Source organism: Monodelphis domestica, chromosome 6, assembly GCF_027887165.1.
Source record: "Monodelphis domestica isolate mMonDom1 chromosome 6, mMonDom1.pri, whole genome shotgun sequence".
In the NCBI taxonomy this organism is placed as follows: Eukaryota; Metazoa; Chordata; class Mammalia; order Didelphimorphia; family Didelphidae; genus Monodelphis; species Monodelphis domestica.
The window spans coordinates 142,616,502-142,639,943 of NC_077232.1; the positions used below are offsets into that span (position 1 = coordinate 142,616,502).

At 34.6% G+C, this 23,442-nt stretch overlaps 1 protein-coding gene across 2 annotated transcripts in view; it reads left to right on the forward strand.

Annotated features, from left to right (window-relative positions):
* Positions 1-23,442, forward strand: part of CEP135 (centrosomal protein 135) — a 115,121-nt gene that overhangs the window by 35,667 nt on the left and 56,012 nt on the right. For both annotated transcript variants that reach the window (XM_007496426.3, XM_007496427.3), the window contains 3 exons: positions 7,452-7,675; positions 9,070-9,222; positions 15,556-15,708. In XM_007496426.3, the coding sequence (XP_007496488.2) occupies positions 7,452-7,675; positions 9,070-9,222; positions 15,556-15,708 (530 nt within the window). The remainder of the gene's footprint in view (positions 1-7,451; positions 7,676-9,069; positions 9,223-15,555; positions 15,709-23,442) is intronic.

Below are 23,442 nucleotides of genomic sequence, written 5' to 3' on the forward strand. Positions count from 1 at the left end.
TGAATCATGGATTCTTTAAGTATATTCAGTTTTATTGCTTTTGAGTTCATGTATAGCTTGAACTTTGTACCTTTTATTTATTTATATAGTGCTTCATGGTTTTCCAAGAGCTTTAATAGACATATTTCATTTGAACTCTACAACAACCATGTGAGGTAAAGCAGGGCAGATGAAATCCTCCTGTTATAGCTGAAGATACTTGACATTCAAAAAGGTTTGTGTGATTTGTCTGATATCATGACATAAACGGTAGGGGCAAGTCTTGAATAGACATTTTCTGCTGCTTCTGTGCATTCCATTTCTTCTATACGACATTGACTTTCTCGGGTTGAAATGTTCTGTAAAATAGTTAAGAATAATTTGCCATTTGCATTCATTTGCTTTTGCTTTCTAAAATGCCTTAAGAAGTTAGTTATTTCCTTTACATTCTTATTTGCTTAATTAGTACCAAATGATATAGAGCTGGAAAAGGATTATATAGATCCTCCAATTTACTTCCTTATTTTACAGATAAAGAAACTGAGGCCCAGAAAGGGACAGTAACTTGATCAGCTGACAGTGGCATAATCATCTGCCATACTTCATGGCACCACTAGATGTCTGCAGAGGCTAGAGATTTTAGTCAATAATTGTTTCTAAATTTTTGGAAATGTAGCTGTGCAAAGTAAGGCTAAGGAGAGTAAATTCCTACCTTTTGTGCTTCTTGGACTCAGTGCCCCAAGCCTCAAGTGTCAAACTCCTGGCCAGGATCATCTTCTTTCTTTTTTTTAATATTTTTTCCCAATAACATGTGAAAATATTTTTTAACACTTGTTTTTTTTTTTAATTTTTAGTGCCAAATTTTCTTTCTCCCTTCCACATCCCTTCTTTAGAGGGCAAGCAATTTGATATAGTTATACATGTGCAATTATGCAAAACATATTTCCACATAAACCATGTTGTGAAAGAAAACATAATTAAAAAAAAAAGAAAAATATAGAAAGTAAAAAAAATATGTTCTTCAATCTGCATTCAGACTTGTCCTCATCAGTTTTTTCTTTGGAGATGGATAGTTTTTATCGGTGTTTAGTCCTTCAGAATTGTCTTGGATACACTGTATTGCTGAGAATAATTAAGTCATTCACTGTGGATCATTATACAGCATTGTTGTTACTATGTACAATGTTCTTCTGGTTCTGTTTATTTCACTTTGTATTAGTTCCTTTAAGTCTTCCTAGGTTTCTAATGCTTGTCATTTCTTATAGCACAACTTGTTCAGCCCTTCTACAATTGATGAGCATCCTCATAATCAAATCTTTGCCACCATATATATATATTTGTACATATAGATCTTTTTCCTTTTTAAAAAATATTATTTTTAATCTCTTTGAAATACAGATCTAATAGTATTATTGCTGGGTTAAAATATACAGTTTTATAGCCATTTTGGCATAGTTCCAAATTGCCCTCCAGAATGGTTGAGCCATTTCACAAGTCCACCAATAGTGCTTTAGTGTTCCAGTTTCTCAGGATTTGTCATTTTCCTTTTCTGTCATTAATTAGCCAATCTGATTGGTTAGAGGTGGTAACTCAGAGTTATTTTAATTTCTGTTTCTCTAATAGTAATTTAGAGCATTTTTATATGATTCTTGATATCTTTAATTACTTCATCTGAAAAATGCTATTTCATATCATTTGATCATTTAAGTGGGGAATGACTCATATCCTTATGAATTTAACACAGTTCCCTATATATTTGAGAAATGAGACCTTCATCAGAGACACTTGCTATGAAATTTTTTTCCCAAATTTTCTCAAGTTTTTTCCTTCTAATCTTGGTTGCATTAATTATATTTGTGCAAACCCTTTAAAATTTAATGCAATCAAAATGATCCATTTTATTTCCTGTGATACTTTCTATCTTTTGTTCATAAATTCTTTCTCCATCCATAGATCTGCCAGATAAACTATTCCATGCTCCCCTATTTTGCTTATGGTATCACCCTTTATGTCTAAATCATCTACCCATTTTAACCTTATGTTGGTTTCCAGAGAGAGATATGGTCTATACCTAGTTTCTGCCACACTGCTTTCCAGTTTTCTCAGCAATTTTTGTCAAATCGTGAGTACTTGTCTCCCAAATTTGGATCTTTGTATTTATCAAACAGTAGATTACTAAGGTCATTTGCTGTTGTGTATTGTGTACCTAATCTATTCCATTGATTTACCACTTTTTTTTTTAATCTTTAAATTCTGCCTTAGAATCAATACTAAAATATAGACAATTGGGAGTAAGTGACTTACCACAGCTTTAAAGTATTTGAAGCCAAATAATACTTATTACTACTTATAATTTTAAGGTAAATTCTACTTATCTTTTTTAAAGAAAGCTCTATTCATTCCCATGTTTTCTAGTATTTTTAATAGAAATGAGTGTTGTATTTTTTCAAAAGCTTTCTGCATCTATTGAGATAATCATTATTTTTGTTGTTTGATATTGATTTTAATCAATTATACTGATAGATTTCCTAATATTGAACTAGCCCTGCATTCTTGGTATCCCTGGTCACATGTATGATCTTTGTAGATATATGGGTTTAATCTTAACTTTTTTTTTATGTGTTGTTATTCTTTCCATCTACATTGTTGTGGTTACTGTATGTGTTCTTTGCTTGTTCCTTCACTCTGCATCAGTTCATATACCTCTTTCCATGCTTCTTTATATTCGTTATACACATCATTTCTTACAGCACAATGATATTCCATAACTTTCATGTACCACAATTTGTTTAACCATTCCCCAATTGATAGGTATCTGCTTTGTTTTCAGTTCTTAGATATCACCTAAAGAGCTGTTACATTTAGGACTTTATTGGGACTTTTCTTATCAATGGCTTCCCTGTAGTATAAGCCCATTAAGAGTCTGGTTCAAAGGGTATGGACATTTTAATTACTTTATTTGCATAATTTCAAATTTCTTTCCAAATGGTTATTTCATTTCACAGCTCCTCCTACAACATACTAGTGTGCCTAACTTTCCACAATCATTCCAACATAAGCTGTTATCATTTTTTGTCATTTTTGCCTGCTTGTAGAGTGTGAGGTGAAACTCCAGCTTTGTTTTGATTTACTTTTTTACTTATTATTTGTGATTTGGAGCATTTCCAAGCTGTCACTATTTTGTGGTTCTTTTGAGAAGTTTGTTCATATCCTTTGAGCATTTGTCTATTAGGGAATGGCTATTAGTCTTAATATATAATTGTATATATATATATATCTTGGATACCAAACTCTTATCTGAGAAGTTTGATAACAAAGGTTTTTTTTCCCCCCCTCCATTTTACTGCTTCCCCTCTTATCCTAATTGGGCAGAAGCTTTTCAATTTCAAGTTCTTTTTTATATTGTAAACATAGTAATAGCTCTTTTAGTTACTTGTAATGCCTTTTTTTTTTAAAAGGTGGTTCTGTTCTCATTGGCTGTCTTTCCCTCACCAGATCCCTTCTTCTCATTTGGTACACTTTTCCCTTTAGGGTTTTGTTTATTAGTTCCTTTTTCTCTTTTGATTTTATTTGGCTACATATTTCTTTCCCCACTTTTTCTCCCTCAGTTAGTCATGTCTCTCCCCTTCAACTTAGACCATTACTTAGTTTTAAAATTTCATCTTTTGGACTACTTTAAAAAAAAAAAAGATTTCTCTCACTCTCTTCATTATCTATTCTCTCTTTCTGCTTACTCTAGATTCTCAGTCTCTAATTGATACCTCCTGTAATAATCTGGTCTCTTTTCTTTGTATTCTGTATTTTTATGTAATCAAAGTTTCAGTTTCCATTCTAGGCTTTCCCCTCTCCTACTATCTGCCACTGTCTTGCAGGGTTGCCCTGTTTATTCCTCTTTTCTATTGTGCCTCATTTCCATAACAATGCTAATTATTGCAGCTGTCAGAACACTGGCCCATGGTAGGGCCCCTCCCCCACCACATCCCTGATCATACAGCCATCACTTGTTTCTTGACCTTTTTTTCCAACATTTGCCTGGAAATCTCCCTTTGTCCATGTTCTTCTACTACAACATGTGCCAGTTGTCTCCAGGGATTCTGACTCCCCCCCCTTCCAGGATAAGTAGATTTTCAAACACCAAAATCATTACAACTCATCTGGTGTAAGATCATCTGGTGTAAGATCATCAATCTTTACCAACCAAAGGAGCATTCTCCCACCTTCAAAGTAAGACCTCCTTCCTTTCTCCCCACCATTTATTATCTTTTTCCCTTCCTCACCTATCCCCAGTAGGCTTTTCTCTTTCAGTGACTACAGAGATCAACTTCCTCTCATTGCTAGCCTTTGATTTGATCCTGTCTGTACAATCTCTGACTCCTTTCTATGAACCTTTTATATGGACCTTGTAATAATATAAGTCCCACAAAAGAAGCATTCTACTGCACGCAAAGATATTGCCAGATTCTGTCCAGCATGCCCCTTGCCTGCCACTTCACTGTTTATCTCTACCAGATGTCTGCCTTCAGCCCTGTGTACTTGTATACATTTAGGAAGAAGAGTCTCACTGGTTGTGTTTATGTGAATGTTGCTATTACTATCCTTGCCTGCTGAATTTTTTCACTCTTGTATTTCTGTGTATTTGGGATGTTTGAGAAGCAAATACTTTCATCAGTTTTAGTTTTCTTCCTAAAAATGTTTAAAATTCTTCATTATTGAATGCCTTCCTTTTGTTCTGTATCTCTAAAATCAGATCTGCAGGATAAATCACCCTGAACTACATTGTGAACTTCATTGCTTTTTAGAACACATTCTGTCTTTTCCTCCTGTGGTGAGGAGTAGGCAAGTACCCTTTCCTTTGTATTTAGAAGTTTTTCTCTTCATACCTTGCAGAACTTAATTGATTCTAAGTTGAATTATTACACTTCACCTCTATTTCTCAGAGTTGGGCAACTATGTGGTACAGTGGATAGAGTGCCAGGACTGGAGTGAGTAAGACCTAAATTCAAATGTAGCCTCAGACATCTAGTGACTCTGTTACCCTGGCCCTGGGCAAACTCTTTTTACCTCAGTTTCCTCATGTGTAAGAAGAGCTGGAAAAGGAAATGATAAACCATTCTAGTATCTTTGCCAAGAAAACCCCAAATGGGGTCATGAAGAGTTGGTCATGATTGAAAAACTGAAGTCAACAGATCTTGAAGTTTGTAGTCCTAGGGGAGTTTGGAGCAGCAATCTGTGAACTCTTTTCATTGGAATGACATTTTCTCTTTGGAAGTTTGGGTCAGTTCTTTTCAATTATTTCCTTTTTTGTGGCATTCATGTTGTGTTTTGTTTTGGTTTTTGTCTGGCCCTGTTGTTCTGGGAAATATCCTTAGGTTGGTCTGTGCATCTATCTGGTCTTCAAGTTCAGTTTGTTTTGCTTGCATAATGAGCACATTTTCTTTTAATGTTATTGTTTTTTGCTTCTTTTCTTGTCTTTCACTTATTTGCCCTCCTACTTTGTTGTTCTCTTTTTTGTTTCTTTGGTGATCCTTGCCTTTGTAGATTCACGTTTTTGCTGTTCATTATTTTTGTTGTGCAGTACATAAATTCTGCTCTCATAATTATCATTTATTTTTGAAACCACTCAATAACATTATTTTATGGTTTCATATTATCAGATTTCCCAGGGTCAAGTGTTGAATCATTTTCCTTGGTTTATTTTCAAGGTCTTTTGAGTTTTCTTCTTTCTGAAATCTTTGGTAATTTTCATTCCTCTCCCCACTCCTAACCCCCTTATTTTCCTTATCACTCACTTCCTGATTCCTCTCTTTTGAATGTGGTTTATTTGGGATTAGATCTCAAAACATCTCAGTCTCTTTCTGCATTGGGTAAATGATGGTTCACTAGCCTAGGTTTTTGTTCCATTTAACTTTTGGATGGTTAGAACTGATTCTAGCAGAAATAACTGTGCTTTCCCCCTTAAGCTTGATAGAGTACTTGCAACAGCACCTACCTTTTCTGTATCCCTATCCTCTTTATCTTAACTTGGTGACCTATACTACTCTTATCTCCTCCTCAGTTTTCTGGCCTGTCACCAGCAGTTCAGAGTTTATTCCCACTCCCCTCTCTGGCCGCATAATGGTACTTCCAGGTTGTATCACCTCCCTTTCCACCAATGCTTTTGTTTTGATGTAAGCCTATGTCATGAACATGGGTCTGCCAATACAGCTTCACTGACAGTAATAATGTATGAAGGGAGGAGGGGGACAGGTTCTGAGTGAGGTCAGTCACTAAGTGGCAGTTCCTGAGTTTTAGGTGATTTTTTTAACCTTATTTTTGATTCTGGATTTCCTAGTCCATGGAAATAGCTGAAGTAACTTATCCTTTGGTTTGTGATTTCTATTTTAGGGGAGCTTGAGAAGTTATAGGAATTGGAGAAAATTTCTCATTCACCTTATAGTCCACATGACCCAAAAGTCTCTCATTGATGTTTTTTTCTAAGTTGTTTTTGCCGGGAGACATATTATATTTTCTTTTTATTTTCAGTCCTTTGACTTTGTTTTTAATATTTCTTGATGTCTCATTGAGTTATTAACTTTTATTTGGTCGATTACAATTTTCAGGTTTTTTTTTTTTTAAAGATGAGGTTTTGTGTCTTTTACCAAGCTGTTGTTTCTCTTTCTCGTTCTTTCTTCAGTTTAAGATCTGGTACTGATAGGCTCCATCCTTCACATTGTTTTTCATTAGTTCCCTTGATATTCTCGATCTTTTGTTCTTCCAGATGAACTTTGTTATAACCTTGTCATCAACCTTTTGTTAAAAGTCTCTAAGCAACAGATAGAGGTAGCCAGCTTCCCACCCATGCCAGGGCTAGGTTTAAACAATACACTAAAACGTTCTTCCGATTCCCAAAACTGAATAAAGTTTTCTCACAAGACAGAAATTGGACTAGACCCATAACTGAATAGAAAGGGAACTGAACTAGATCAAGAACTGAGTCATAAGATGGAGTCAGTGTGGTTCCATCAGTTCTCAGAATTAACCACTTTCTACCCTAATTCCCTCAATATATGGCAACCTGTTCTGTTCCCACTATGAGCCTCTCCATTGCCCTCTGTATAATAGAGACTTTTAGTTTTTTGGGATTGTTGTGTTCCATACCTCACAGCCAAACAACAACATTGGTAGATTATTATCATTATAAAATACTTTTTAAAGAAATGACACATTTGAACGTGTACTTTGAGATACAAGCAAGTTAAATCTTATAACCATGTAAATTCCTTTTGAACAATTAATTTGCTTTTCTTCATTATTAATATTTGATACAAACAAGTTAAGCAGAAAAATATTCCCTGCTCTTTAGTATTATATTTGTATTCTAGGAATTTAGCATTAAAATTTTTTTCTGATTAAGACAAAATTATTAAAAAAAACTTTTTTTCATTCCCCCCCAAAGCTCCCTTTTAACAATTTTATTTCATATTGATTTACAGAAAGAGAACTTGTCCTAGAAGTAGAGAGAATGAGGAAAGATTACTGTGCAACGCGTAGGAAAAAATCACCTTCTCGTCTAGATGTATTTCTTAGGAGTGTAGAAGAAGAACGGGATCATTATAAGAAAGAATTAGAAAGACTCCAGAAGATCATAAAACGAAGATCTATACCAATGCGAAGTTCAAGATGTGAAAGAAGTTTAAGTGTTACATGTCCAGAAAAGGTAATGTCCTTTCAGTCAAAAGTAGTATATAAAACAAAGGAATCTCAAAGTGATTCTGCTGATGATTTTTTATTACTTTAAAATGCAATGTTGTAATATTTGAGTTTTTATTTTATTTCTCAGGGTGGTAATGTAAATTTTTTGTATTATTAATTAAAAGGTTTTTTTTTTATCAGTACCTTTGGTGACATTTTCCTCTTGGTCTTACCCAAAATTCAGTTGTATTATATTTCTGTGTCTCTGTTGGATATCACATTTTCAATTGGAAAACTTTTTAGTTTTCAATAATTTATATATCAACACCCTAACTGTCATCATGAGTAGATACAGTAATTAACCATAATATGGGAAACCAAGTTATTTAAGTTTAACTTAAAAGACCCATTTAGAAATTAAACTGTACTATTATTAGTCTTTTCTTTTTCTACATCAAATCTTAGCTAATTCAGTATTCAATGTACAATTTCAAGGTACAGACAAATAATCTAAGCAATTTTATCATGCCAGCATGCACACTAACCAAATGGACAAAGACCTTTGAGGATACGTGCACTAATCAAATGGACAAAGACCTTTGAGGATACATGTCTTCTGAATATTCAATCTTTCACTGCCACCTAAGTCCCAGTAGTCTTTGTATTAGTGACATGAAGAAGAATATTCAGTACTTCTAGGCAAGCAACTCTGCCTAAAACTTTTCAGGCTGCCACTGAGGATTCCATGGAGTTTTACTCTAAGGTGGATAAAGTGAGCTGGAGTCTTTTACAGACCCATCAGTCTGGGATATAAACATATTTGCTGCCTTAAAATCTGCTAATAATGAGTAGACCAGATAAAGTTAATAAAGGGGTTGTGGAATCCCTTGGTATCAGGGGCTACAGTTGATGGATTCTGGTTATCTGGCTCTTCCTGCATACCAACTCCACTTCTCTCTCAAGAGAAAAAGGCCTCAGTTTTACCATGTTGGAATTTGTGCAGTTGATTTTTGAATCCAGGCATAGGAATCTACACTTAACTTTTGTCATTTTACTAGATATAAATCGTTTTATTTTTCTAGTCTTCTGAAATCATTTTGGCTTCCAGTTCTGTCCCTTTTATTTTTTTACTATTTCTCCCAACTTTGGACTACTCCCAAATTTGATAAGCATATATTTTATATATTTAGCAGAAGCATTGATAAAAATGTTGAACAGAATAGAGTCAAGGATAGAGCCCTTTGCTTCACTTAGCAAATGGTAAATACCATGGATTATACTTACAAAGTCAGGATATTATTATTTTAGAATAGTTTACTTTTTTATATGTTACAAAACATTTTTGTGGCTTGGCTTCAGTAATACAATATTTTTATAATTGTAACACAAATTCTTTTTATTTTTGAAATTATTTTGTAGGGCGCTTACATTTCAGAACTCTGCCTGATTACAAAAGAGAGAGACGAACTTCAGTCTTTGTTGGATAAATTTGAAAACCACATGGGGGAAATACAGTGCAATGTGAAATTACTGACTGCAGAAAGAGACAAACTGAGTGACCTATATAGTCAAGTAAGAAATGCATTATCATTAAAGAACTTGTGAATTAGATTGATAGAACTAGCAGACCTTTGCGTAATTTTTGTGTACTTCAACTTATTTAACCACCAATGAACTAAGATATAAATTACTTTGAGTTCAAGTTCACATAACTAGTTAGTGAGAGAATGTGGACTGAACTTAAGACTCCAGTGTTTTTTCCATCATACACATGATTGTTATTTAAGGAACTGTCATGTATAATAGGGGTAACATTTAATCTGTGTAGCTTCAGAGGGCAGAAACCAGGTAGGTCCAATGAATGGGTGGGAATATAGGAGGGATGATAAAGAACTTTATAACTAATAGAGCCAAACTATTTAGGCAGAGGCAAAATGACTATCTGTTGGCATATTTCTACATGGCATATAGAAAGCTAGAATAAATGATCTTTTTTTTTCTCTTAAGATGTTCATGTACTCTTCCATTCTAAAACTACCTATGAGTAGATGAGGCCTCTTTACTTAGTAAATTGCTAATTCATACATTCATATGCTAATGCATTACATTCACTTATTAACTACCAGTCTTATTTTTCTGCCAAGAATTTGAATGTTTTAAAAATGTATTATGGGTAGCATTAACACTAATAAAACAATGATCAAAGTAGGTAATAGTTTTACATAGTGCTTTCAAAACTGTCCTGATTGTCTGTGCTTCCTTCTTCCCCTTATTTAGAATGTTATACCTAGAGGTAGCTACATGGCTCAGTGGATAGAAAGCCAGGCCTGGAGATGGGAGGACATACATTCAGATCTATTTTCAGACATTTCTTAACTGTTGCTTAATGCCAACTGCCTAACCCTTATTGCTCTTCTGTCTTGGAACCAATACTTAACATTGATTCTAAGACAGAAGGTATTAGTTTAAAAAAAAAAAAAGGTTAGCATTACATACACCTTCATCCAGGTATTCAAATCCTTTTCCTTTTCTATGTTTCTTTTGACTACTGTGTTTATTGTTCAGAGTTCCTGCTAAGGTCCAGTATTTTCATCAGAAGTGCTTGCCAGTCCTCTGTTCCACTGACTATTCCATTATTTTCTCTATTCCCTTCCCCCCCTCCCATATAAAGTTGTACTCAACTTTGCTGGGAATCATTATGATCATTCATAATATATATCTCTATTGCCTTTTAGAATATTGCATCATAAGATCTCTCATTTATAGTAGAAGTTAGACAGTCTTACATAACCTGTTTTTTCTGGAAGCTTGTACTTTTTTTAAATATGGAAACAATGGATTTTGGCTGGGATTTTTCTGGGATTTTTTTTTTCTCAGGGGGTAATCTTTGTTTCTTCATTTCGTTCTCTGGCCCTGTACAGTTTTCATTTATGATTTCTATATCCTGATCTTCAAGGAGACTAATGATTCTTAAATGATCTCTTAATCTATTTTCTAGGTAAATTTTCCAGGTAGATTTTTATATCATCTGTCATATTTTCTTCTATTTTTTCAATCTTTGATTCTGTTCCAATATTTCTAGCTTTCTCTCACAGTCTCTGCTGTTGTAGGTTTCAAAGCATCCATTATTTAGGTAAGATTTACCTCTTACCATTTATTATTTATATTTATATACTTTTGTTTGCCTCCAGAGCTCAACTCTCTTAGCTAAGACCCTTACTTCTAACTTTGAAACCATTTGCATAGAATTCCATGTGGTTCCCTCTACCTCATTTTGCATTTCTAAGCTATTTTCCCCACTGTCTTCTCCTTTGAAAAGATGACCTTTCTGCACTCTTGATTCCATTCCATCTCATCTGTTTCCTGTTTTACCTCCCTTTTCTCCCTGTCTATTGGCTGCTTCTGTGCTGCCTATAAACGCCTATGTCATTTTTATCCTTTAAAAATTCTCAGTCAACGGCATTCTTAAGTTTCTGTGTTCTAGGTGCTGGAGATATAAAGAAATGCAGAAACAGTGCTGATCCTTAAGGAGCTCACAGTCTATTAGGGAAAGCAGGATTGACAATATGCAAACAACTATATACAGACAAGATGGATCCAGGATAAATAGGAGATAACAGATGTTGGGTACTAACATTAGGCAGGGATTATCAATGGTTTCTTGTAGAAAGTTGGGTGTTAGCTGAAATTGGAAGGGAAGGCTCAGTTAGAGATCAGGGAAGGCATTCCAGGCAATAGGGAAAAGTAGTGAAAGTTTCCAGAGTTAGAAGATGACATGTCTTATCTTAGGAACAGTAAAACTATCAGGTTGAATACTGAGGGGGTAATAAGATATAAAAAGACTTGAAAAGTAGAAAGGGCCAGATTTGAATGGCTTTGAATGTGCAAAATAGAGAATTTTATATTTGATCCTGGAGATGGCAAGATAATCATTGTATGTTAGTGAATTAAGGATGTGACATGGATAGCTCATTGGATAACAAAATAAAGAGGGGAGAGCCTTAAGCCCAGGTAGGTTTTTGCAGAAAGCTATTAATAGTTCAGGCATGAAGTGATATGTCATTTGATCTCTAGTCTCTGTTTACTATTGTTCTGTATTTTTCTTCCTTTTTGTAGCTAAATTTCTCTAGAAAGCAATTTAAAATTAATACTTTAAAGTTCCTTTCCCTTCATTTTCTTCTAAACTTTCTGCTGTCTGGCTTTAGAAACTCATCCTTCAATTGATATGGCTCTCTGTAGAATTACATGTGATCTCCTAATTGCCAAATCTAAAGAACTTTTCCTCAATTCTCTGACTTGATCTCTCTGCAACCTTTGTTTGACACAGTTGATCTCACTCTTCTTGATATTCTATTCTTTCTAGTTTTTAGCGATACTACTATCTCTATTCTTTCTAGTTTTTAGCGATACTACTATCTCCTGGTTTTTCTATCTATTTTACTGTTCTTTCTTGGTTAGCAGGTCCCTAAAGGTTTTATCATGGGCTCTCGTTTCTTTTCCTTCCATGCTATTTTGCTTGGGGAGTTCAACTCCCATGCATTGTTTTCTCCTTGAGGGAACTGTCAGAACTGAGTGAAACCACACTGACTCCATCTTGTGACTCAGTTCTAGATTTGGTTCATTTCCCTTTCTATTCAGTTATAGGTCTAGTTCATTTTCTGTCTTTGAAAAAACCATTTAATTATGGGAATTGAGAAAACTGAATTGTATTATTATATTGTTTGAACCCAGCCCTGCATGGCTAGGAAACTAAAGCATCTCTTTCTGGTACTTACTTAACGAAGATTGTTGCCAGGAGTTTTCTTAACAGTAATACATCTCAAGCAACCTGTATATCTTATCTAAAAATTGTCCCCATACTGGTCAATTAGTTAATGTTTCCTTGTTCCTTTGATTGAATATAAACACTATGGGGGGAGTAGAACATCTCTTTTTCTGATTTCAAGGAATTATACCTATTTGCTCTCCCCTCCCAACTTGGAAAGTCCCTATTTTTTCATCTACTTAGAAATCAAATTACCTGTTATTTTCTTTAGTTGTTGTGGAATTATTTGTTCCTTCTTTGTGGGACATCTCTAGAGCTGTAATAATTTTTTATACTTGATGTTTTCTTTGATTTAATCCTCTTTCCAACTATCCTGAGGTGATGTTTTGTGCCATGGCCAGATTCTACCCTGGCTGCAGTTTTGTGGGGGGGCTTTCAGTCCTGTTTAGTCTCTAAATCTTCTGGCTTTCTGGACTGGCTAACAGTGTCAGAAGTTTTGTTATTCCCCCACCCCTACTCAGTTCATTGTGGTTCAGGGTTCTGGATCTTACTATGACATCTCAGGCAGAGTGACAGAGACCTTAGACCTTTGCTTGTATCCCTGTGCAATTGGAACATCCTGTGACTCCAGCCTTTGGCTGGTTGGTTTGGGAGATTCAAAATTATGTGTCTGCACTGACTTTTCTGGCAGCTTCATTTCCTGTTGCCCACAGGCTTTTTTCTTTTTCTTTTTGTTTTTAAACCCTTTCTTTCTGTCTTAGAATCAATACTGGGTATTAGTTCCATGGCAGAAGGGTGGTAAAGGCTAGGCCCTTAGGTTAAGTGACTTACCCAGGGGACACAGCTGGAAAGTGTCTGAGGCCAGATTTGAACTGAGGACCTCCTATCTCTAGGCCTGGCTCTCAATCCACTTAGCCACCCTGCTGCCTCTTGCCCACAGATTTCTAACTGACTTTTGGTGCATTTCTGATTTTGGAAGGTTACTTAAGACTTTGTCATTTGATTATTATTTGTTATTCTGCTTGGTGCAAATTTCAGGTTTTTGCTTGAGTATATATGGCAGTCTTCCTCTGTTCAGTCCATCCTGGCTAGAAGTTGTACCATTCATCTTTATGCAAATCAAGCAAATAGCATTATAGAGATGAGGAGATACTCTTAACTTGCCCTGGTTAATATAGCGAGTAAGTGACAGAATAAGGATTCACATCTTTGAATTCTGACTAAAAGCCTAGAATTTGTTCCAATATAAAAAGTCAGAAGAAGAGCCCGATTAAGGGCCTGAATTAGAATGGGGATCATTTAGTGCCTAAAAGGCAACATAGAAGAGAGATATATCATAGAAACAGAATTTCCAAAACTTGACAACTGATTAGCTCATGAAAATTTAGGAGAGTAGAGTCTAGAATGTCTCCATAGTTGCAAACCTGAGTAACTGGAAGAATGGGGGTAACTTCAATGGAAATAGGGAAGTTAGGAGTTGAAGAGTTATATTTTGAGGGAAAGATAATGAATTCTCTTTGGATAAGTTTGAGATGTCTCCAGGACATCTGGTTGGAAATGCTTAATAGATATTTGGTGATGTGGGACAGGAATCCAGGAAAGAGACTAGGGCTAGATATCAGAATTTTATAAGAAAACAGTTTTATAAGATTGTAGAAGATTGTGTTAAGGAGCTTGAAGAGGAAGTAGTGCATAATACATAGTCTTCCTTGGATTCAGACCTAGATTCAAATTCTGCCTCTAGCATATACTGTTTGTGTGATGGGGCAGGTGAAAGAGGAAATGTCTGAGGAAACAGAGCTGAGTATGTCAATTTATTAATCGATATATGCCAATTGCCCAACAAATGTGGGCCAGTCCCCTTCCTCAGCTTAGCATTGGACCCAAAATATAGAGGAAAAAAAGACTTTTATACATTTTTAAAACAATTCATCAAAAAAGGCCAATTAACTAAAAGGAAATAATAAGCATTAGGTAATCTGATTTCTAACTGAATGAAAGATATGGGACTTTCTAAGATGGGAAAGTGAGAGTGAATAGAAGAACTCCCTGAATTCAGCAAAAGGGGCATCTCACTCCTCTCAAGTGTTATAAACAATCAAGGAAACATGTGAACAATAATTGATTGATTAGTATGGGAACCCATTTTCAGATAAGACACATGGGTCTTACATATGAGACTTTGGTTTCTAGTCAGCATAGTCTAGGTCCTTAAGGACATGAAGGGTCTCTAAAAAAATAGGTGGAGGTTGTCCAACTTCCCAGCCATGCAAGACTAAATTCTTTGTATAGTTAGCTATAGTTCTGCATTGATGGAGGACCATGAAACCATTTATCCAGACCAAAAAAGAAAAAGGAGTTTGGACTTTATTCCATATCTTATAAGGAGCCATTTCAGAGTCTTGAATAAAGGAATAACCTAACAATGTTTGTAAAGAGATTATCTGACAATAATAGATTAGAAGAACAGAAAATAGAGATATGAAGAATAGTTAAGGCATTTTAATTTGTCCAAGTGACTAGTAATAGGATCATACACTGTGGTAGTGGAGAGAGACATAAAGGGATAGATTCCTGAGGTATTGTGTAGATAATAAGCAACAGGCTCTCAGTTAATTGAATATTAGTGGTGAGAAAGTTGGATAATTCAAATGACATCAGGATTTAAAAAAGAAACTTAGCTTCTGTTTAAATATCAATTCTAAGACAGAAGAGTGGCAAGGGCTAGGCATATGACTTGCCCAGAGTCACACAGCTAGAAAGTGTAAGATCAGATTTGAATCCACATCCTCCCAACTCCAGGCCTGGCACTTCCATCCATTGTGCTTTCTAGCTGCCACTGACAACCCTGATTTTTAACACGAACTACCAGAGTCCCACTAAGTAAAATAATAGTTGACTAATACATTTAGTTTGTACAGAATATTGAACCACTAAATTATAGGTCTTTGCAAATATAAACAACAGAAAAGAAATTATACTATAGGTAAGACTGCCTGGTAGAATACAAATAATTATTCTTCAGTTTATTTCATAAATGTTATGTAATAAAATCATGACCTGGTACTTTCTCATGTAATAAAAATCTTATTTTGAGATTATAATGCTAGCATTCTGACTTTTACAATTTATTTTTTAAGGCACAGCATGATTTATGCACTCTAAGAAAGGAAGCATCGTATTCTTTGCCACCCCAAGAGATTCTTTGTCTTATGGAACAAGAAAAAGAAACCGCATTAACCGACTTGAGACTAACGATTGTAGAAAAGGAAGCTTTAAGAGAGAAGTTGAAGGTGAGTACTTTTGTTTCTTTGAAAGTCAAGATTTTCAGTGTAACATTAGTGGCATTTGTAATAGCTTTTATAAGCTAACCTAAGATTTTAGAAATATTGCAGAGAAGAAAAAGTGTGTGGTTGCTTCATTGAATGTATAACTAAATTTAAGTTCATCTAGATTTTAAACATCTTTAGGGTCTGAAGAACATTATCTTTGTGCATGTTGAAATGCTTAGGACTGTCATTCTTACAATAAGCACTTAAAGTGTGCTAAAGGAATGTTTGAAATGAATATCTAAAGCATTTCAAGAATAAAGTTAGTCAAAATCATCTCAAATTGTATTTGTTTTTCATGGAATCTATTATGACAAAAGATGTTCAGAAAGAATTTGTTATAAAATTTAATATTGAAGTATTAAATTTATTCATGTCTTTTCATCATGTATTTTTCACATACTCAGATGGAGATAAAATCCAGAAAAAATTATTATATAATTCCATAACCTTTAATATTGTTATCAATAGAAGGAACCATTAAGATAATTTAGTCCTACCTTTATATTTTAATCCAATTCAATCCAATACACTTTTAATAAATATCTGATATATACCTGACATTGAGTATACAATTTATATAACAAAAATCTGTTCCTGTCCTCAAGGAGCTTACATTCTAATGGAGAGAAACAACACATAAAAGGAGACAGGAAAAGGGCAGTGGAGCAAGACATCAGGTGCTACTTGTATAGGAACATCTTGTTCTATAGAATTGAAATAAGGCAGAACAACTGATGCAAAGTAGACATTTGATAGTTCAATTTATGCCCTTTATAGAAGAAGGCATTGAAACAAATTTGGTACTTTATACTAGTTCTACAATCATAGGAAAGAGGAAATAGACTGAGGAAAGGGGAAATAGAGGCAGCATTTTAGTGAGATTAGAGCCATTGAGCTTATTCTGGGAGGAGTATATTTTTGAGTGGAATTAAAATCAACCAACCAAATTGGGGAATGAAAGCCCATAGAGACTGAGTGAAGTTGTCAGGGTAGGTGGTGCATAATTCATGAGTTCTCTCTCTGAAAGAGTGGAAATAGTGTCAAAAAGGGAAGAGTCACAAGCAAAACAAAAATGTGATTAAAAAGAAAATGTAAGAACCAAATGATGTCTGTTCTTAGTGAAAAGACAGAGGGTGGAGGAAAAGGAGTAGACTACAATCAGATTATTTCTCTAAACTCTATTGATTCAAAGACAAAAGGTAACAGTTTTTATTTTTTACAAATAACATGAAGGAAGAAAATACATAACATTCATAATGGTCATAAATGGGGTGAACTCATCCATAAAATGGAGTAAGAAAGCAGATTAGTTTAGAAATTAGAATTTAGCAATAAGAAATTTTAAAGAAACATACATATAACATAAAGATTCTTACAGTTACATTGAGGAGCTAGAGTAGAATTTATTATGCTTAAGGTAGATTTTTAAAGGCAAAGGTAATAATTATGATTTCAGACAAGTCAAGGGTGAAAATAGGCAAGATTTAAAAGAGATACAGAAACTCCCATATCTATTGAAATAATGAGTACTTAGTAAATATGTACTGAATAGTATAGTATCTAATTACTTAAAGAAAACAATTAAATTGCAGAAAGAAATAGACAAAACAGTAAAACTTGGGAACCTCATCATGCCCCTTTCCTACCTAAACAAATCTGACAGAAAGTTAAATAAGAAAAGTAAAGGAATTGAAAATTTTTAGAAAAGTTAGTTATGAATATAAAGCAGCATTACTAAAAAAAGCATAGAAAGGAACATATAATTTAATTTCATAACTATAGCATTGTTACCAAAAATTACCATGTGCTAGAGCCTAAAAAACCTTATAAATGCAGAAATATTAGGTATATATTTTTTCCATTTGAATTAGTTTACTTAGTCGATTTAGAATATTATTCCTTGGTTACAATAATCACATTATTTCCTTCCCTCCCCTCCTCCCATCCTTCTGTCTCTTAGCCAGTACAAAATTGCTTTGATGGACCACTGCTTTATAGTATATTTTGAGATCTGGGACTACAAGTCTTCCTTCCTTTGCATTTTTTTTTCATGATTTCCCTGGATATCCTTGATCTTTTGTTCTCCCAAATGAACTTTGTTATGGTTTTTTCTAATTCAGTAAAAAAGTTTTTTGGTAGTTCAATGGGTATGGCACTAAATAAGTGAATTAATTTGGGTAAAATTGTCATTTTTATTATGTTACCTTGTCCTACCCATGAGCAATCTTTTTTTTTTCCGATTGTTTAGATCTAGTTTTAATTATGTGGAGAACGTTTTGTAGTTGTGTTCATATAGTTCCTATATTTGTCTTGGCAGATAGATATCTAAGTATTTTATATTGTCTAAGGTGTTTTTAAATGGAATTCATCTAATGCTGATGACTTATGCAGCTTTATTTTGTATCCTGCAACTTTGATAAAGTTGTTGATTATTTCAACTAGCATTTTGGTTGATTCTCTAGGATTCTTTAAGTAGACCACCATATCATCTGCAAAGAGTCTCCTCATTGCCAATTTTAATACCTTCAATTTCTTTTCCTTCTCTAATTGCTACTGCTAGTGTTTCTAGTACAATGTTGAATAATAGAGGTGATAATGGGCATCCTTGTTTCACTCCTGATCTTATTGGGAAGGCTTCTAGTTTATCCCCATTGCAGATAATATTTGCTGATGGTTTTAGATATATAATGTTTATATTATTTTTAGGAAAGGTCCTTCTATTCGTATACTTTCTAGTGTTTTCAGTAGGAATGAGCCTTGTATTTTATCAAAGGCTTTTTCTGCATCTATTGAGATAATCATTTGATTTTTGTTGGTTTGCTTGTTAATAATGGTCAATTATATGGATGGTTTTCCTAATATTGAATCATCCTTGCAATCCTGGTATGAATCCTACCTGGCCATAGTGAATAACCCTTGTGATGACTTGCTGGAGTCTTGTTGCTAGTATCCCATTTAAGACTTTTGCATCTATATTCATTAAGGAGATTGGTCTATAGTTTTCTTTCTCTGTTTTTGACCTGCCTAGCTTTGGTATCAGTACCATATTTGTGTCGTAAAATGAATTTGGTAGAACTCCTTCTTTGCTTATTCTGTCAAATAGTTTGTATAATATTGGGATTAGTTGTTCTTTGTTTGATAGAATTCATTTGTGAATCCATTTGGTACTGGGGATTTTTTCTTAGGGAGTTCTTTGATGGCTTGTTCAATTTCTTTTTCTGATATGGGGTTGTTTATGTAATCTATTTCTTCCTCTGTTAGTCTAGGCAATTTATATTTTTGTAAATATTCATCCATATCACCTAGATTGCCATATTTGTTGCCATATAATTTGGCATAATAGTTTTTAATGATTGCCTTAATTTCCTCTTCATTAGAGGTGAGGTCGCCCTTTTCATCTTGGATACTGTCAATCTGGTTTTCTTCTTTCCATTTTTAAATTAGATTGACCAGTATTTTGTCTTTATTTGTTTTGTTTTTTCAAAGTACCAGCTTCTAGTCTTATTTATTAAATCAATAGTTCTTTGACTTTCAATTTTATTAATTTCTCCTTTGATTTTTAGGATCTCTAATTTAGTCTTCATCTGAGGATTTTTAATTTGTTCACTTTCTAGTTTTTTAAATTTACATTCCCAACTCATTGACCTCTGCCCTCCCTAATTTGTTAATATATGAACTCAAGGATATAAATTTCCCCCTGAGTCAGACTGCTTTGGCTGCATCCCATAGATTTTGAAAGGATGTCTCATCATTGTCATCTTCTTCAATGAAATTGTTCATTCTTTCTATGATTTGTTCTTTAACTAACTGGTTTTGGTGAATTGCATCATTTAATTTCCAATTAATTTTTGATTTAGTTCTCCATGTACCCTGACTAATTATTATTTTCATTGCATTGTGATCTGCAAAGGTTATATTTATTATTTCTGCTCTTTTGCACTTGTTTTCAATGTTTTTATGCCCTAATACATGGTCAGTTTTTGTGAATGTACCATGTGCTGCCGAAAAGAAGGTATATTCCTTTTTGTCCCTATTTATTTTTGTCCACATATCTACTATAATTTTTCTAAGATTTCATTCACTTCTCTTACCTCTTATTTATTTTTTGGTTTGATTTATCTAGTTCTTATAGAGGAAGGTTCAGGTCTCCCACTAGTATAGTTTTTCTCTCTATTTTATCCTTAAGTTCCACTAGTTTCTCCTTTAGAAATTTGGATGCTATGTCATTTGGTGCATACATGTTGAGTACTGATATTTCCTCATTTTCTATACTGCCTTTAATCAGAATGTAATTACCTTCCCTATCTCTTTTAACTAGATTTATTTTTAATTTGGCTTTGTGAGATATCATGATTGCAACTCCTGCCTTCTTTTTCTCAGTTGATGCCCAATAAATTTGGCTCCATCCTCTTATTTTCACCCTATGCGTATCTACCTTCCTCATGTGTGTTTCTTGCAGACAGCATATGGTAGGGTTTTGGATTCTAATCCACTCTGCTATTTGCTTGCGTTTTATGGGTGAGTTCATTCCATTCACATTCAGAGTTATGATTACTAGCTGTGTATTTCCCAGCATTTTGATTTCTACTCCTGGTCCTGCCTTTTCTTCTTTCACTATTTCCTTCTACACCAGTGTTTGTTTATAATCAGTCCGCCTAGTTCCCACCCTTATTTTACTTCCCTTTCTATCCCCTCTCTTCTTATCCCCCCACTTATTTTCTTTTTAAAGTCTTTTTAAAACTACCCTCCACCTTCTCCCTCCCTTGTCCTGCTTCACTCCCCATCAGTCCTTTTGTTACCCTTCTACTCCCCTATAGGGTGCAAATCTATACTCTTCCCCAATGGATTATTGGATAGCAATCTTCCCTCTTTGGGTCAATTTCAATGCATGTAAGAGTTGAGTATTTCCTATCTTCAACCACTTTACCCTTCCAGTATATTGATGTTCTCCCCACTCCCACCATGAGCTTCTTTGTGACATATAAATTTACCCCCTTTTGTTTCTTTTCCCATTTCTTTTAATATTAACCTCTTTTTTTTAGCTCTATGTGTATATATATGTACACATGTATACATATTTATGCATACATATATCTATATACCTATTTATGTCTTGTCATTTCATCCTATACAATCTGTCAGTGTTCCCTCTAAGTGTAATTCTTCTAGCTTCCCAGGTGATAATAACAATTTTTAAGAGTTTCCAATGACTTCTTTTCTTATAGGGATACATATCATTTTAACTTATTGAGTCTCTTAAAAAATTTGTTTTTGTTTTGTTTTGTTTTGTTTTCCCTCTTTTTTAATTACCTTTTGATGATTCTCTTGAGTTCTGTGCTTGGGCATCAAATTTTCTGTTCAGATCTGATCTTTTCTTTACAAATTCTTGGAATTCTTCTATTTTGTTCAATGACCATACATAGTTAGTTTTGCTGGGTAGTTGATTCTTGGTTGTAGACCTAGTTCCCTTGCTTTCTGGAATGTCACATTCCATGCCTTTTGGTCCTTCAGTGTAGATGCAGCCAGATCCTGTGTTATCCTCACTGTGGTTCCATGGTATCTGAATGACTTCTTTTTGGCAGCTTGTAATATTTTTTCTTTGGTCTGATAGTTCTCGAATTTGACTATAACGTTCCTGGGTGTTGTCAGTTTGGGATTAAGTACAGGAGGTGATCTGTGGATTCTTTCAATCTCCATTTTTCCCTCTTGTTCTAGAATATCCGGGCAGTTTTCTTGAATATTTTCCTGTGGTATTATGTCCAGGCTTTTTCTTTTGTCAGAGACCAATGATTCTTCATTTGTCTCTCCTCTAATGATTTTCTAAATTTTCTGTTTTGTGAATGAAATGCTTCATATTTTCCTCAATTTTTTCATTCTTTTGGTTTTGTTTTATAGTGTCCTGCTGCCTTTTGAGATCACTTAATTCTAGTTGTTGTATTCTGGTTCTTAAAGACTGGATTTCATCCCTGTCTTTTTGGTCATTCTTCTCCTTCTGGTCTGATTTTCTTTGGAGATCATCTTTCATTCTCTTTACCTCATCTCTCATCTCCTTTGCCTCATCTTTCATCTCCTTTGCCTCATTTTCAAGCTGGTTGATTTTGGCTTTCAAGACACTATTTTCGGTTTCCATATGACTTATCTTAGTTTTTAAGTTCTTTTCCCAATTGTCTTCAGCCTCTCTTAATTGTGTTTTGAATTGCATTTTGATTTCTTCCAATGCCTGTATCCAATTCGCTGGGATTTCTGCTTTATTTTTTGGTGATCCCTCCTCCTCTGTTCCGTTTGCTCTTTGTTCGTTGCCTGTATAGAAGATGCCGATTGTAATTTCTTTTTTCTTTTTCTGTTGTTTGCTCATATTTACACCTTCTTTACTCCACATATTTTTCTGTGCTCTTGCTCCGCTCATATTTTTGGTTTGGGGGTTTTCTGACAGTCTCCCCTCTAGGAGCTTTGTCAGGAGATCTCTCTGTGCAGTCTGTGAGGGAGGGGTGTTGGAGCTTGGGCTTCCCTGACCTCTGAAGACTTTTGATGGGATTAAGTTCAGCTGGGTTGGGCTGGGTGTGCTCTGAGGCCAAAACCTTCTGGAAGGCTGGAGCAATATGGAGGTTCTCAGCCGCTGTGACCAGGCTACCCACTCTGTGCTCCCTCTTCAGCTCCTTCTCCACCACCTGTGTTTGATGCTCTGAGGCTGGCACAGTGCTGCCCGCAAGGTACACCCCCCAGACCAGTTCCTTTGCCTGCCAAAAGGTTCCTGCTGCCACTGGAGGCTTAGCATTCTAGATGGGGAGGAGGTGTCCTAGGACCTTCCTTCTGTCTTCCCCTTAAACCCGAGTGTTCTCTAATTCCAGCTTTTGGGGGGTGTACCTTCTGAATTGAATCCATTAGGAGGGTTCCTTGGTTCTGTCTTGTTGTTAGGTTTTATTTTCAGTCCCCTAGGAGCATTTAATTTTTAATTGGTAAGGAAGGGTATTCAGAGGTCTGAACTTTTGCTGCTTCTGTGCTGCCATCTTGACTCTGCCTCCTAGGTATGTGTGTGTGTGTGTATATATATATTTTTTTTTTTTTAATTGACCACAATGTAATAAAATTATGTTGTTGGAAAGTTTCTTATCATAATAGCCTCTTTTGTTCTAATGTTTCTTGCCACTCTTCTGTCTTAGAGTTGATACTAAAACAGAAAGTAAGAGTTTTTTTTTTAAAGTTCTAGTGTTATATTTGAATTTTCCAAATTTCTCACCATTAATTTTCAACTAACTGAGACCCTGTTGATTTACTTTTATCTTATACTAAAGTTAAATTTAACAAATTCTTTATACTTAGCTTTGCTTATTCCCTTTGGCTCCTGCAAAGGATGTCAAGCCAACAGACATTTTTTACCTATCTTTTTTCCTGACTATTGTTATGATAATCTCTTCCTAGTAATTATGGATTTTATTGAGTGGGTCTTGAAGTGTTCCAGGCCTTCATATAATCAGCACAATATTATTATGAAGTAGAGGATTTCACCATTCATAAATAATCTGTTATTAATATAGACCTACACCTTTAGAGGTGGTGACAAGCACTTGTTAAGTTTATATCTTGTTTTATATCTTATTTGATATTGGTAATTAGAGAGTTATTTGGTTGAATTTGTCAAGGAATCTTGTTAGGATAATAACATGTGCATATTTTATAGTTACTTGTTGGAGGAGA